At 39.6% G+C, this 16,711-nt stretch overlaps 1 protein-coding gene across 1 annotated transcript in view; it reads right to left on the bottom strand.

Moving 5' to 3' along the window:
• The window catches only part of zbtb16b (zinc finger and BTB domain containing 16b), a 72,261-nt gene that overhangs the window by 34,177 nt on the left and 21,373 nt on the right, over positions 1–16,711 (bottom strand). The window contains 2 exon segments of the mRNA XM_036560586.1: positions 732–818; positions 13,218–13,315. Of these exon segments, the coding sequence (XP_036416479.1) occupies positions 732–818; positions 13,218–13,315 (185 nt within the window).

The raw sequence follows: 16,711 nt of genomic DNA, 5'->3' as shown, positions 1-16,711 counted from the left end.
ACTTCAACATAACTGGGCAGGCTAAATTCATACAGGCTGAAAGTAAATGTGTATGTGAATGTGTTTATGGTGAAATCACAACCACAATGTATCAAAACAGGCTGTTTTCGCAGCATAGTTTCTATATGGAACGGAGAGTAAACAATTCTAGTAAACAATACTTTTTAAACCTTTAGAAACCTTTTCCATAATATGGGCCCTTCAAAAGCCTAGCTTTAAGTTCCCAGCCTTAAAATCACCATGCAGCATACTCATCATAAATATTCTCATCGATCGTACAAGAGCAAAAGCGCAGTGCTGTCGGCTGCTGTGTGAATGATCATGCCAGAGATGTGGTGACTCAGAGGTGTGGGTAACTGAGGCGATGTGTGCTCTCACGCACTCGGCCTCTGTGCATGCCACATCCTGACACACAGTGATGGAGTGCTGAAATATGGCCCTGCCACAGCCCGCGAGGCATCGCCCTGCAGCACGCTGCCCTGCCCTCTGCCAGCTCTCGGCCCGCTGAAATCTTAGAGCCCTCTCCTCCTGCTGCTCTGCTGAATTATACAGCATCATCACCACAGCACTGTAAACATCCGCACCGATAAAACCATGGCGCACAAGAGAGCTCGAGTGTCCACTATGAGGCGTGTCATTCAGCATGAGTTAAGGCCTCTCTGAGACACTCAGGACTGTGTGGTCTGAAGAAGCAGGCAGATGAAGGCTTGACAGAAGAGGAAGTCTCTTACCTGTGTGAGTCTGCCGATGAGCCTCCAAGGCATCCTCTTTAGAGAACTGAGCTCCACACTGATCACAGACCACAGCTTTTGGTCCAGCTGCAAAACAGACAGTAGAGGATGTCAACAGGATTGTCAAGAACTTCAATATAGCATTTTTTACACTACTGAGTACTCTCAGTACACAAGACATGTATTGCATACAGTATGTAAACTTGTTTGTAGAAAGTTAAGCAACTGGATACATGCTATACCTTAAAGGACAAACTTAACTTTAATGAAGCATCTAAACATCTTTTTGAATGGTATGTTAAGAGGATCCTGGTAAACCCAATGAAACTGCACTCAAACGGCCGGCAAAGTCATAAATACAAGACGTAAACCTGGGCAAGTTCCATGTAACCCAAGCTTACCTTTGTTATAAACTTTGTCATAAAAACATTCATCCTTGCAGTAATACAAAGGGCCTGCAACAAGTATACAAGTGTGGCATTTCTCCCATTTTAGCACTGTGTTTTCCAGCCTGTGTACTTCCTATACCACATGTACTTGCAGTTAACGGCATCATTGGTCTGTTTCAGTGAGTATACATATCGTTCAATGTTATATATTTACCAGTTGCCACTGACCACCTGAATGCAGCTGATTTTGACAACTGTGTTGTCCACACAGTGCCTCCTCATTATTCTGGATCCATACTTTTCTGATTCTGTTTAACGATTATTGTGTTTACCCATGTTTTGTTTGCACTTCTTAGTGTAATCTGTAGCTGTTATCATGCGATGGGTTATGATTATGGTGATGGATGCACTGATACAAAATTGTGGGCAGATGCCGATATCCAACATTTTTCACAGACGTATCTGCTGATATCGCTGTATTTAATAATAAGATTTCTTTGTATAGTGTGACAAATGCAGTAAAATAAATTCAATGTAATACAATATAGCACAGTAGCCCTGCTAACAGTGTGACATACTGGTCAAATCTAATCATCTGTCTGGTACCCATAATGGCTGTTTTAAGTGATGCGCCAATACTGATATGATCCAGATACCACTGTACCTCCCTAATTATGACTAAAGAAAAGTCCTCAAAACTAAGACTCAAACTAATCATACTGCATACATCATACTGCTTCAAGCTCACTTTTGTAAAAATGCAAAACTTTGTTACAAAAAAATCCATGCAAGCAGAAATACAAAACGTTATCAATATACAAAAGCATTTGAACACTGCCGCATTGTCTCTCATCCATTTTAGAGCTTTTAAATTAAATTTGTTGATTTTATGCAGATGCTCTCATGAGCTGATCTGAGATCAGTTTCCCTGCTTCTCTGTTAATGATCAAAAAGGCTATTTCTCCTTGTTGCATCAAAGAACAGAGAAGAGCACTAATTTTCAGCCCCATTCTCAAATAATTAAGAGTCATGGACATACTGAGGAAGACCCAAGCTGAAACATTTATATGTGTTGCCAATTCTATTCCCAGCATTGGAACCAAAAAGAAAAACGCTAAATAACTCCAAAAGAAGCCACAACGCCTCATGCGGTCTCTCTGTGTGAGTCCTGATATGTTTCCAATATTTAGGTGGTCACCAATGTATATAGAGATGCTTGGGACCTGTGTTTGTGTACTGGAGCCTTGACATCTTTTAGGAAAACATTTATGTTTTGTGAGCCAATACACTCCATTCTCCAGGCTGCAGTTATAAAAATGATCTACTTCTGTAAATTTCTCACATCGCCCCCTGAAAAAAAAACCCTGTTCACTTCAAAACTGCCTGCATGCATTTACTGCATGTCAAGCAAGTGAAACATGAGATTATTTACCAAAATGTCAGTGTTGTCCTTTAAAGGTTTGGTTTCACTTCTCACAGAGGGAATTGTTTTTGATACAAAAAAAAATCCCCTTTATTCCCCCCTACACACACCAACGGAGAGCAGTGACACAAAGTCTCTTGACAGAACCAGAGAAATGTTCTTCTATCAAACAATAGCTGCCAGCTCTCTCTCGCCTCGCCTTCATAAAAGTCCACAAACTAGTCAAAAACGAACAAACAGCCATACATCCTCCAGGATATGAAACCATGACTGCATGTATCTCCGCGCTGACTTTTGACAGGTTGGGGTTCTCATTTTCAAAGCCCAAAAACTTTACTTTTTTGCTGCTTTGCATGGCAAAACATCTGACATTCGACCAATCTATGCTCTGCCCACAAAAGTGTTATTTGCTTGTTGAAAAAATTCTAATTAAAAAGTCTACTGCACTGTAGTGTATTGCCCTATTTCCATCAGTGGAATTTCTTAGCAGGGTTGGTAGTGTTGCACTGAAAATGTTGGGTTTTTTGTCTTTGAGAAGGAGATTGAGTAGTTAGTAATCTCATATCAGGTAAATGGATCAGCAAGTCAGAGCAGAACATGAAGTGTGGCCAGTATGTATCCTTAACTACACCAGTTAAGGATAGATACTGGCCACACTTCTAGTCACACGGTGGACAGTCACACATCTCGTTCGAGGTCATGAGAGAATGGGATTTCAGCTTTCAATGTGGTGAAAGAGAACTAGTGCGAGTGAGTCTAATAATGATGTGCATCACTCCCTCGACCCTGCGTCTGAAGTAGGGGGCTATTAATAGTGTCCCAGCCACCTGTAGAGCTGGCCTAGTCTGCCTCACAAACAGTGAAGTAGGCCACGAAATGCCCTTAATTTGAGCAACCACATTGAATGAACCACACCACAGTCTGGAAAAAAGAGAAAGTGTTCTTAATTGGGCTGTGAGGTTCTGGACGAAAACCATTTGAACATGAAAAACCTTTCTGCCTCCTGCATAAGTTCCTCAGATTCAACCAAGGCTCTGGCTGCAGCCTGAAGCTTTAGTATGAGCAGTACGGTCTCATATTGCTAGTAGCACAATTACAGGTTTAAGCACCTACATTTACACCATGGAAATCAGATTAAAGCAATAGTTCAATAAAAAATCGAATTTGCATAATTTCCCCGGTTACTCCAAATGTAGTGGACTAGCCAGAACATGTTTGGACAAAAATATGGTCAATTCAGACTGCTGTTTATAGCTATCAGCTGCACGTTTGTCCTTTTTGATAATAACAGTATGTTGTACTGTGTCAGAAACCACATCAGCCTGGTCTATCTGACATCACTTTGCACAATGCTAAAAGTTAGATATAAGCTTCCTTTACTTGTTAGCTACATTAGTCTCAATTTCATTGCAAGACTAAAGAAACAAACTTCAGACACTACATGTCTTGGGTGACCAACTAATTGTGCAAGAAAATATTGTGCAAACTGGCTTTTCATTGACATCTAATTTCCTTCTGCCTTCACCGTACTGCATGAATGCAGCCTTAAATCAGCACCAACACCCCATTATTACTGTAGTGAAAAGTGTTTACAGCATCTTTAAGGTTTAGAGACCCCATTCCTAATGGCTCTTTATAATCCCTCTATGAAGAAATTCTAACTAACACTAACCAAATCTGCCCCTCTGCTTCTCCACAGGTGAGATTTTGCTGTTTTCACATGCAAACAGCGAACTGCTCTGACCCAATCTCTCCTCATCTCCCCTCGACATGACTCCACTTCAGAGATACAGCACACGTAGCAGACAGGCATCAGTCTGTGCGTTAAAGTGAGGCATTCCACTGTCTATTCTCCTCTGTCTCACGTCCAGCCTCAGAGCATCCCGCCAGCTTTTGGCAAAGTCAATAAAATCTAAATCTATAATGACCCAAGGCTCGTCAAGTATCTATTTTCGCTCAGCTGCCTCTAAATGGCTTTATTATGAGTCATTAAAACGCCCACAAGCTCGAGGAAGCCAGCCAGCTAGCGCCTAAATTTAGCCTCTTCCCCACATACCCTTTTTCTTTTTCTTCTCATTCTCGTACCGCTGCCCCCAAAGCAAAGTGAAGCTGCACATGTGCTTTCACATGGCAAACCATCAGCAAGAGAAAAATCTGAACCAAAACAACAGGGTTCCTGCACTAAGTGCTTGGACCCCTAAAAAACATACTAAGCCTAAACTGCTAGCAATACTTAGAGCGAATTATGGATACTGAATATAATTGCAGCTAAAAGGGCAGGGCACACTGCAGCTGTATAGTGATGATAGTAAATTACTGGCTCAGTGTGGACTTATTTGACAAAAACAGAAATGACAAAGACATGCATTTTTGCATACACGCACATACAAGTACAGGCAAATCCACTAGAGCCCAACTGATGTCGGTCCGATAACAATGCCAATTTTGAGGGGCTAAAACTTTAGACAACTGATAATATTGGCTGACAGGGCTGCACAATAAATCATACTTTTTCGTTATTGTGATATAAGTTTTCATGATGAACGCATCGTCAAACTGATAAACACTTGACAAATTGAATTAAACAGTAGAATAATGTAAATTTTCTAGCACTTGGGGTGGAGCTACACAGAATTCTTTGTGGATTTAGTTTTTGTTTATTACCTTTTACTGTACTTCTGTACTTCTTCATTAGTTCTGTTCATAAAAAAGGTATCAAACTATTCATGAAAACCACTAAACCAAAAAAGCATGCAAGATGAATAACTACAAGATACAAGGTAACAGAACTAGAAAATACTGGAATATGACATAGAAACCATGCACACAAGGACACAAACACAACGAGATACAGATTAAACTAAGGTGGGCAAACAAGACACGAGTGACTACAATAATCATGAGGCGGAGTCAGGCTTGAATCAACTGCTTACAGTACTGTGGAAGACTGATAGATTCCATCTATCACTATTGCCAATCAAGCTGGATGATTTAAATGTCAGTTTGATTTACATGTTGTTTTACTTTAACAAAATGCAATTTATAGGCTATAAATGCATGATTTACTATATCTATATCAACAACTACCAAACTATACAGAGAACATCCAAACTATGAGCAAGAACAAAGTTAGCTTACAAACGTCTGTGCAGAAATTTGAGCAGGTTTAATTTTCTGGTTTAAGCATGCTTCTCTGTGGTTACCATGCTGAAACTTAGTTACTGGAGAAAGAAACTGTGGTTATAAAATATCCAGTTTCTGTAAGATCTTCAGTCAGCAATCTCAGTATTCACAACCTGAAGATATTGCTAATTATAGGAGCGATAACGTCTCATGTTTTTATTGAAAGCAATAATATTGTAAGTTAGGAGTGGGTGAATGGCACAAATACAATATTACAATACTTAAAGCATCTTTCACAATATATGGTACAGTCGCATGCAAAAGTTTAGGCAACCCTGGTCAAATGACATGTTTTGTTGCTTTTTGTGTTTTTATGAAAATAAGTTCTCTACAGAGTCCTCTAAAGAGAACACACTTCTGCACATTTTAATGCACAATTACAGTTTATTTGCTGAATTGAATAATGGAAAACACAGAACATAAAATGGGCCTGTGCAAAAGTTGCTGTATGTTATGTTTTATTTTTTTCCCAGTATGTTGAACTAGGAATTGTGGATTAAATTTGCAGAAATATTTAATTTGTTTTCTGTAGATGATGAAGTAACTTATTTTCAAAAACAACATTAGCATTTGTTATTTGACTGTATGCATAAATGTTCTGAAGTGATAGCAGACAAAAAAGGCATCAGCAGTGCTACTTAAAAAATACTATCAAAAACTATGAATACAATGATTTTTTTAACACACTAATTATGCACTCTGTTTAGTGAAATTTACAGTTGGTCATTGTTCTTTAAGTACTGACATCCACAATATGCTCAGACAAGTGAATTATGGTTTAATTTATCACAATAACAATAAATATCATCATATTGCCCACCCCTACTGTGAGTCATCAATATTAGCTGATATTATCGATATATCAGCTGATCAATATATTGATATATCGCTCTGGCCCTAAAATCCACATACTCTGATGCCCCATATGTTGAAAGCAGCAGCGTCTGCGTGTGTGTGTGTGTTCGTGTGACGTGTCCTGTTTTGACATGGCTGGCTTCACTCATCTGCATCCTCATATCCCCCCATCCCCAAGACAGTCGCAGCTCACTGCACCCTGAAGTGATGAAGCAAGTCCAAAATTCAATAGCCTTCTGTTCTGCTTTAGAAAGCACACAGTGTACTGTACTGCCCATGAAGAACATTTCCCCCAAAAACAGCCTCGCATGCAATCACCTTCCATCAAAACACTTTGTCTGGCCTACAGAAATAAGCGGATGGCACATGCTGAATACCAAATCAGGCCGCTGGAGAGGGGTGCTCCTGCTACTTGGCAACCGTTTAGATCTGAAGCCGCCGAATCGAATGGCGGGTCAACAACATCGGAATCGTTTGTGCGCTATAAAGGCAGGATTAGAATTTGGTTAAGAACTGCAAACAGAGGATTAAATTCAATTATCATAAATTGTCGTTGTTCAGCAACTACAATGGAAACGGGATAATACTACTTATCTTGGAACTGGCAGAAGCCAACATGAGCCTCTAGGTCTGGTGGGAATTAGTAATTGCTTTGAGCAAATACAAAAGCTACTTTAAAACAATATAACTCTTTCCTATACGTTAATTTATATAACTACTGCGTACTTCAGCGGCTATTAATTGCAATGTGCTAATTCTTCAAATGGCAAAGGACAAATGGCTGATGCTGGCAGGTCTTTTAACCCTCACAGTTATTCCTGGTGATAAACAAAATCAAGGTCGAAATTTATATTAAGTATTTCTCACTCGTAGCATATTCAAACAAGAGGAGAATTGCGCATAGTTTCAATTTCTAGTAGCAGATATTATGATTTAAATTTGATGAAAAGTTATCATTATGTGTACAGTCTTGCTTTGCAGGGGACAAAAAACACATCCTTTAGATTTTTTGCCATGTTTTTTAGCCATGCTTTTATCATTGCCACTGTTAGTCTCACTGTTTGACACTAAAAGAAACTGAAAAAAGATACAGAATGTAACCGATGGGGATAAAGTACTCAGACAACACAAATTAATAACAATAGTACTTTTGCAAAACCACTGTTGGTAGTTACAGCTTCAAGATGTCCACTGTTTGCAGCATTGTGATTCAAGGCTGTGCAAACGCCTTCACCTTTTTATAGAAACCAGTCTTGAGTTATTTTGGCTATATTTTTGAGGCTGTTGTCATGCTAAAACTTCCTTCTTCTCCCCAGATTCAGTTTCATGGCCAATGAGATTAAATGTTTCTCCAGTATCGTGTGTTCCAGTACATCGCTTCATTCATGTTTCCTTTGATAAGGTGTAATACACCAGCACCATTTGCAGAGAAGTAGCCCCATATCATGATGTTTGTGTGCAAATTTTACACATGCATCTCCAGTCTTGCGTAGGGTGTAGGAATGGAAATCATTACAGTGAGGTTCATTGCTTATTGTTCCTTGTGCAACTGTTGTTTCTGCTTCTTTTCCAGTGACTGCAGGCTTCTGTCTTACCTTCCTCATCATTAACTTTAAAGCTTGTTGTGAAACACTGCGTCCAGTCCAGGGATGCTCAGTTGTGGTTCAATGAAATTTCTACTTGTTTATTATCAAATATGGCTTTTTTCAATTTGAGTGTTTTCTTTTAACAATGTTGTCTCTGAGAACTTTAGGAAGTTCCTTTACCTTCACCATGACTGCTACTTTCAGTGTTTTCCCAACTAATAGCAACACCTTTTATAATGACACCAGGTGCATGAGAATTTTTTTCCTGTATTGATATATATATATATATATATATATATATATATATATATATATACTAAATGACAAAAACAAAAGTGTCTAAATATTTGCTTCCTCTCACTGTAATTACATTTAATCAGCAGAGTAAACTGACAACAATAACTCTGGACTTTTAAGGGTTAATAGAGAAAGCTATCAGAAGGCACTTCAACAGGTACACGACAGCCTCACCTGAAAGAGATATATTACACACTCAGAGAGAAGCTGGTATGGGGCACACAGTGACACACCCTTAGACATTCCTATTTAACAGTCTGAACATGCGAGCGTGCACACACACACACACACACACACACACACACACACACACACACACACACACACACACTCACACACATACACACACTCACAGATCCATCACATCCTGCTGTAACAGCCAGAGCACTCAAGCAGCCCCTCTGTCATCTAGTCATCTAGAGGAGTGATTCTCAGCAGGCCTGCTGTCCCTCTTTCCGTCTTAATTTCCCCACACACACGCTTTCTGTTTTTGTTTTGTTTATTTAGGCCTCCTTCCCTCCTCCCCGCCCCCGCCCCGGTGCTTACGCCATTTTCAGAGAGTGAGCAGTGGCTTGGAGAGCGCTCAAGTTTGATTAATTTTGGGATTTGGGTACAGTATGTTCCTGGACACACATCTGCGAGCGATCATAAATGCTCCGGAATGCTGGCAGAACATCCAGACCTGCAGGCAGCTGATGATGTCATCAGAGCGAGGGAAGAATTGGCACGCTGCCAACCATCTCAAACACTGCTCTCTCAGACGGCCAGACAGACACGGAGCCAGGGAGAGAGAAAAAGGAGGAAAACAGAGGGAGTGAGAGAGAAACAAGAGAGAGAGAAAGAAAGAAAGAAAGAAAGAAAGAAAGAAAGAAAGAGAAAAGTACTGTGAGTCTAAACATTCTGAGCCCAAATGCTTCACATATTTACGATTCTTCTCTCTTACGCTTTCATGCTGTGCATGAACAGGTGCAACAGAGGGAGGGATTATATGAGAAAATAAATCTAATTGGAAAATAAATCTTAGTCGTTTTTAGGCCATATGATGCTGATTTCGGAGTGATTAGGTAGAGAGGGTTTGTTTGTCCGTTTCTCTTTGTCAGACAGAAACATAAAGCACTTGCGTCCCTCCTGGCAGACACTGACACTTCAGTCCTTTAAAATATAAACACCAGCAGGTAAAGGACTAAACTACATGTCAACAACATAAGCTTTGGAGCTGCTCTCTGGAAAGATGGAGAGAGAGAGAGAGAGAGAGAGAGAGAGAGAGAGAGAAAGGGAGATAAGGAGAGAAACAGACAGAAATAAAGAAAAAAAACAAAGATAGGAAGAAAGATAGGAGATCAAGAAAGAAAGAAAGAAAGAAGGAAAGAAAGAAAAAAGAAGTTATGTTCAGCTGAAGAGAAGAGCCATCAGAGCTTCACTGCAGCCCTAAGTTAATAAAGTCAAGTGAGGTGTGCTACCCTGACCCCTCTGGAGAATAGACTACAGACTTAATCAGACAACACACACACACACACACACACACACACACACACACACACCTCCTGACTGCCAGTTTGAAAGTTCTTCAGCTTCACTTGCAATGAGACAGTTCCCTAAGAACAGATGTCTAACATCAAACCCCATATTCAGTTAGTATCAAACCCCACACTCAATTAGCATCAACTTAGCATTTAACCCCATCAAACCATACACTCAGTTAGCATCAAACCCCATCAAACCCTACAGTCAGTTAGCATTAAACCCTATCAAACATTATTTAGCATCGAACCCCTCCAAACCCCACACTCAGTAAGCATTAAACCCAACATTTAGTCAGTATAACTCCACATTCAGTTAGCATCAACTCTACATTCAGTAGCATCAAACCCCACAATCAGTTAGCATCAAACCCAATTAAACACTATTTAGCATCAAACCCCTCCAAACACCACATTCAGTTGCATAGCATCATATTCCACTTTCAATTAGCCTCAAACCCCAAATCCAGTTACCATCAATCCCCACATTCAGTTAGCATCAACCCCACATTCAGTTCAGTTAGCATCAAACCCCACATTCAGTTCAGTTAGCATCAACCCCACATTCAGTTCAGTTAGCATCAACCCCACATTCAGTTCAGTTAGCATCAACCCCACATTCAGCTCAGTTAGCATCAAACCCCACATTCAGCTCAGTTAGCATCAAACCCCACAATCAGATTATTTAGCATCAAACCCCACAATCAGTTTATTTAGCATCAAACCCCACAATCAGTTTATTTAGCATCAAACCCCACATTTAGTTCAGTTAGCAACAAAGCCCACATTCGGTTTAGTTTGCATCAAACCCCACAATCAGCTCAATTAGCATCAAACCCCACATTCAGTTTATTTAGCATAAAACTCCACATTCACTTAGCACCAAACACACTTGTATTCAACTTAGGCATACATAAAACTGTGAAAACATTCAGTGGCAGAATTAGCTTCAGCCTGTCCCAGGGCAGAAACAAACACACTAGTGAGATACGACGAGGAAGGGTTGGCAAGTGGACAGGAAAAGAAAAATAAAGCTATTTCCCAATCTAACTCATGCCTGCAGGATTGTGCAATAAGGCCCTTCATGGAGATAAACTGATGGGAAAATATGCCTCACTGGAAGCTCCTCAACAAAGAGTTTCCAACAATTACATAACATTTTACACAATGCAGCAAGAATAACACAGAAGATCTTTTATCTCTTAAAAAACAGCTATTACCAGAAAAACATGGTGTAATTGGATATGAATTATTCTCGTCTATAACTGATCTGCTGACATTAAAACAAATGGAAAAAAAGTCAGAAGTACAGATATAAATTTGTTGATACAGATGTTGATACTCGTAAATCAAATGTCAATGTAACTTATTATAAAACAACGCTTGTACTATTTTATTACACAATAACATTTGAATATTAGAGCAAAACGAAAGCAACAACTCTCGACTTGTAAGGGGTGACTGTAAACATGGATGTGTGCATCTACTGGCTCAGGCTGTCCCCACCCTGTTGTGTGTTCCTGTCATAACACTTATTCACTTAAGGAAGGTAGCTGGCAAGCCTTCACTGTACATACTGTACCTAATAACATGGCCAGCTGCCCAGACTGGAGCCTTGCCAGCTTCACAGTGTTAAACAGTGGAGGTTCGTAGTGGCTAGAGGAGAATGAGCATGGGAATAACCTAATAGTGACTCAGTAATACCTGACCCCAACCAGACTCGACCAAAGGGCAGACAGTCTCCTATCTCGAGTAAATACTTCACTGTTTGCACCAAAAGAGAAAACCAAAGGCTGCGCTACAAAGTGTCCTGACAGACTGGGACACTGGAAGGTGTTTTAAGTTTGGGTGCTGAAATGTTAAACAGTACATATGTGACGTGAACGATGATATCGTTCTAAATAATTTTTCCATTTGAATTTTTTTGATACTTTACATTAGAGGTATGCAGTCCCGTGGGATTCCACAACATCTTGAGACGCATGTCTAATTTTCAGTGTTGTGCGCAGGAGTGGGCAGGTAAGCAGCCCTCAGCAGGCGAGAGCTCGACAAAGACGTATGAAGAGACATTCCGCAAATTAATGAGTAGTCTAAAGTAGAACGATCACTAAATCATGTATAAACAATATAAAATGATAACAGTAAAATGATTCAAAATGAATTAAGTCATTCTAAAGAGCTACGATACAACCGATTAGGTGAACAACACGCAAATTCTTGTAGATTACAGGTATAGTGGAGCCTTCAGTCCGACGGCCACAGCTGCCCAGCAAAACACCAAAAATAACCACTCTGTGATTTAATTCCTGCTTTGTGTTTGCTGGGAATAAATGGCGTTTGGTGAAGTTACTCCACAGAGAGCCTGATGACCATGACCACCGTGTTATTTTAGCAGATATCAATGCATTTGTAAATAGACTACGTCAAATGTTGAATGTTACGAACTATGCGGACGGGAGCGGGCCAAAACTTTTCAGTTGCAGGCGGAAGCGGGACAAATGATTCCGATTATCTGTGGGAGCAGGATTACATCTTGCGGAAGCGGGCGGGAGCAGGTCTGAAAAAACAGTCCCGTGCAGACCACTACTTCATCAAACAGTATGTGGCATACTGTACTTCAGTGAGGCGACACACGACAATATATAGATATAGCTGAAACATATCTTTGCTCTCTCATTCTGGATAAATTTTATGCAAATTAACTATGTGGCAACCAATCAGACTGTTGATATGCTGCACGGTTACTGATTGTGTCACAGTCACACAATGAGACTTAACACTGGAAAGCACACAGCGGGAGATATAATGGTTGATTAAACATTATTATTACATTATATTATTTTTTAAAGTTTAAAAACAATGTTAGGCTGCTTTGAGGTTCAGAACTAGCCTCTATCTTTGCATACACTTCTTCTCTTTGCAGCTCAACATGAGCATGATTTAGTGCCCTTTTTTTTTCACACAAATCCATTCATGGTGGAGGGATACATGCAGGGCATTGTGAGACAAAATAGTCCCTAAGAAAACATATTTTTTTCCCCAGATATAACACTTCTTTACCATTAGCATACAGCACCAGCACAGGTACTTTACCTTTATTAATGCAAACTTAAATATTATCTGATACTGTGATATATTTGCAACATGTTGTGCTGCTGAAATGTATCAATACTGCCCAGTGTTATGTTTAACCAGTCTATCACTGTAATACTGTGTAGGTCTCAGCGACGTACCTGAGTGAGACAGCATGTGCATCCTCAGCCGTAAACTGTCCAAGAAGTGCTTTCCACAGAAGTCACAGCCAAAGGTCTTCATGTCACTATGCAGCCTCCTGAGGAAAAAACAAAGTATGATGTTCAGAAACTACACTGTAAACAGCAAACGTACATTAGAGTGACTGTGTTAATATTACAGTGGACTCTTGCACTAGGCAAGCGCTTTACTTGAAGGGCTCTACTTAAGAGCTTCATAAAACATTCGAAGCTAATGCAGAACTCATGAAGCCGGTACAGGCGTTTATGAATTATGTTAATGATCGGTGGCCTAGCGCTGCCTGTGACCGTCATCTACACTGTCATCTAGGCTATAGGCCTAGATATACCGTTTTACAGAATTTGTTCAAACAGTAAAAATACAGTCTTTTAAAAATATGACGTATTCAGACCTTAGACATTCATAAAGATGATGTTACGATCTATTTAAACCCAAGACATTAATTGAGATAATAATAAGCTAAATATATACAAAATCATCATTTCATAGGATGCTTTCTACTGGGAGGTGTCTGTCCCAAACCCTAACCCCTACATTTGTGAAAATAATACTCACTTTTTTGTATTTTTTTTTTATTATTAAAGATTTTTTAAATTTATTTTAAAGTGGAGTTGAAAGATTTAGATTTACCATTTTTAAATTAAAAACTTCATTCAAAAAATACTGTCCTACATTTTCACATCACTACTGATACACAAAGAGTTTTAGTCCATAGGCGGAGCCTTATTTTAGCCACACCCCTGCACTTTAGAGCAGGAAGTGAGGCTGCATCCCTGTCCCTCATGGCCACAAGGCGAGCATTCAGAACACATTGATTTTAAGTAAACGTGTCCCAAAGCCTGAAAATCACTGTGCAACATTCCGAATCATCACTACTGAAACTACTGATTTTCTGCAATCAGGTAAATTTTATTGTGTTTTAATGAAATATATTATGATTTTGTGTGTGTACAACTGTTTAAAGCTGGTTGTTAGTCATGTACTGGCTAGCATTTTTGAGTTCTTCTCAGTAATTAGCGAAAATTTTGACTTCCAGTTACTACCAACATTTTGTAAAGTTTTGGAGGCATTCTTGTTGTATTAATAGCACCAAAATGGAATGTTCAATTATTTATTTTAATAAATGTTATTAAGGTATGTGGTCTCTCTAAGCAAAATGATTTTAGTCTAAACGTCAAGTCAGTTAAAAGTCCGAAATGCGCTTCGAATGATCCATATATATGATTTGTCATGTACATAAACGTTTTATGAGGGCTTAAGTCGAGGCCTTCAGCTAAAGAGTTTCTGAAAACACTGCTGCAAACAGGATCACGCTGAGGCCTCTGAGAAAAAAAGCTAACAGGTAACATAGAAGTGAAATCGAACGAAACTGCATTGTGGTTAATGAGTTCACCACAAACGACAACATTTACAAATGACTTTTCCATGAAGTGGTTTCAGCCTGATACTAGAGCCGTTTAAACCGTAGGAAATGGAGCGTCAACGCTTGCCGTAATCAGCAGAACAGCAAATTGAGACTCAAATTTCCTTGTAATTTAGTATGTTTACAGTAGATCTCTGGGTAATTGGCTTCTTGCTGCAAATGCAGAGTGAAATGCACTGATGTCTCAAGGGAGGAAGGTGCTCTGTAGACAAAACGAAGAATACTTTGAAGTCTAATAAAAGCAGCCACAACAGTGTGATGTTTCTCCTTATGGAGTTTGTATGAGCTGTCAGAGATCACAAAGCTGAAACACCTGAACAATTTTGATCGTTTCCTGTTCTCATACAGCTGTATGCAAAAGTTTGACGACCCCTGGTCTTGTTAACACATCCTCTGCACACACACCACTGCGCATTTTAATACACTATACACAATTAATACACAATTACTGTTTATTTCTTGCATAATTACTTTCAAATACCTGATTATTTGCTTAATTTAACACACTGGGGAAGAAATGAAACATAATGTTGCCTGTGCAGAAGTTATGGCACATTTTTTATTTTATGCTTTTGCAATATATTTTATATTTTGATGCTTTATTCCAAATATTTTAACTTTTTATAATATTTTTATTTTTGTCTAACTTGTTTTCACTTAGAAAACAAAACGTCATTTGACTCAGGGTGTTCAACAAAAAGCACATTTTAATAAGCTGACATGAAGCTAACTAGCGTAAACATACATCGGCAAACATGAGGCATAGACACACGTCCCTTCAAGACTACCTCCGCAGCCTAATAAACTATTTACCATCCAGACAGAGTGACCTGATGGTTTGAGAGAAAACACTTACAGGCTAAGATTTATCAAAAATTAAACACAGGCTTCAGAGCGGGTACACAGAGAGCCTGGACAAATATGTACAGTCCATTTCGATGGAGTGGCTACAGCTCAGGAGAAATCGTTACGAAAACATCACTGAGTCCGAATCCGACATGTCCGTTTCCCTTTAATCTGGCCCCCCTTTTATTTGGTTCTAAATATTTGCTTTAAATCGAATGTGTTTAATGCCGCTGAAATTTCCTGGCAGTATGGTCTGTTTATCTGAGTCATGCTGTACATATCAATGACTTGCCACCCCCCACCGACCCCCTCCTCCTCATCCCTCCACCAGCCCTTTCATATGAATTCCAGCCACACACCCAGACACACTGCAGGCGCGTGCGGCGCATATACGAGCAGCAGCCTGCGCCCGGCTCAGCCGTAACCTTTATTCCTGCTATAGAGCCCTTAATTATTACTGCCCTACAATCAGCGGCCCCGGCCCACCAGCACACATGCACGGCACGTAGGAACGTGACACAATTCTCTGCACTTTCAGAAGAGGCTTATGGTGCTGAGGCTCAACCAGGAGCGGTTTCGACAACGACAAAAGGATTCAAAGCAATTAGCAAGAACCCATTACATGTAATAGAGCTAAAGCTTCTAATGAAACAACATCCAGTTTTGGGAATGCTGCGCTATAAAGGTTCCTAAATGGTTCTCAGCTTGGATAAACAGTTCTAGGAAAAATCTTTAATTGGCTTGTGCATGCTCCGCCCACAAATGTGTTCTTTCCTGCTAGGTGGCTGGCAATGTTTGCTAAAATCCCATTCAACCTAATGAAAAATTGTGATGCACAACTAGGAGTGGGTAGTATGACAATATTTACCGTTATTGTGATCATTTATGTCACAATATGCTTTTCTGAACATATCACAGATATTGTCAATACTTCTAAAACACTGACCAACTGCATGTTTTATTACAAAGAGAGCATAATTAGTCTTGTTTAACTGGATTTAGTGCAGCGCAGTAGGTTCAAAAATAAGCTGTAGTTCTCGATGGTGTGTAATGTTTGTAGTTTTTTTTTACAAGTTTCAAATGTTTCAAACGTCAAAAAATGAATAAATATTGTGACATATCATGAATCATGAAAATTGCTGTGATAACATATTTTTGCCATATCACCCACCACTACGCATAACT

Source organism: Colossoma macropomum, unplaced genomic scaffold (assembly GCF_904425465.1).
Source record: "Colossoma macropomum unplaced genomic scaffold, Colossoma_macropomum, whole genome shotgun sequence".
Taxonomy (NCBI): domain Eukaryota; kingdom Metazoa; phylum Chordata; class Actinopteri; order Characiformes; family Serrasalmidae; genus Colossoma; species Colossoma macropomum.
This window is presented reverse-complemented; position numbering and strand designations above follow the sequence as displayed.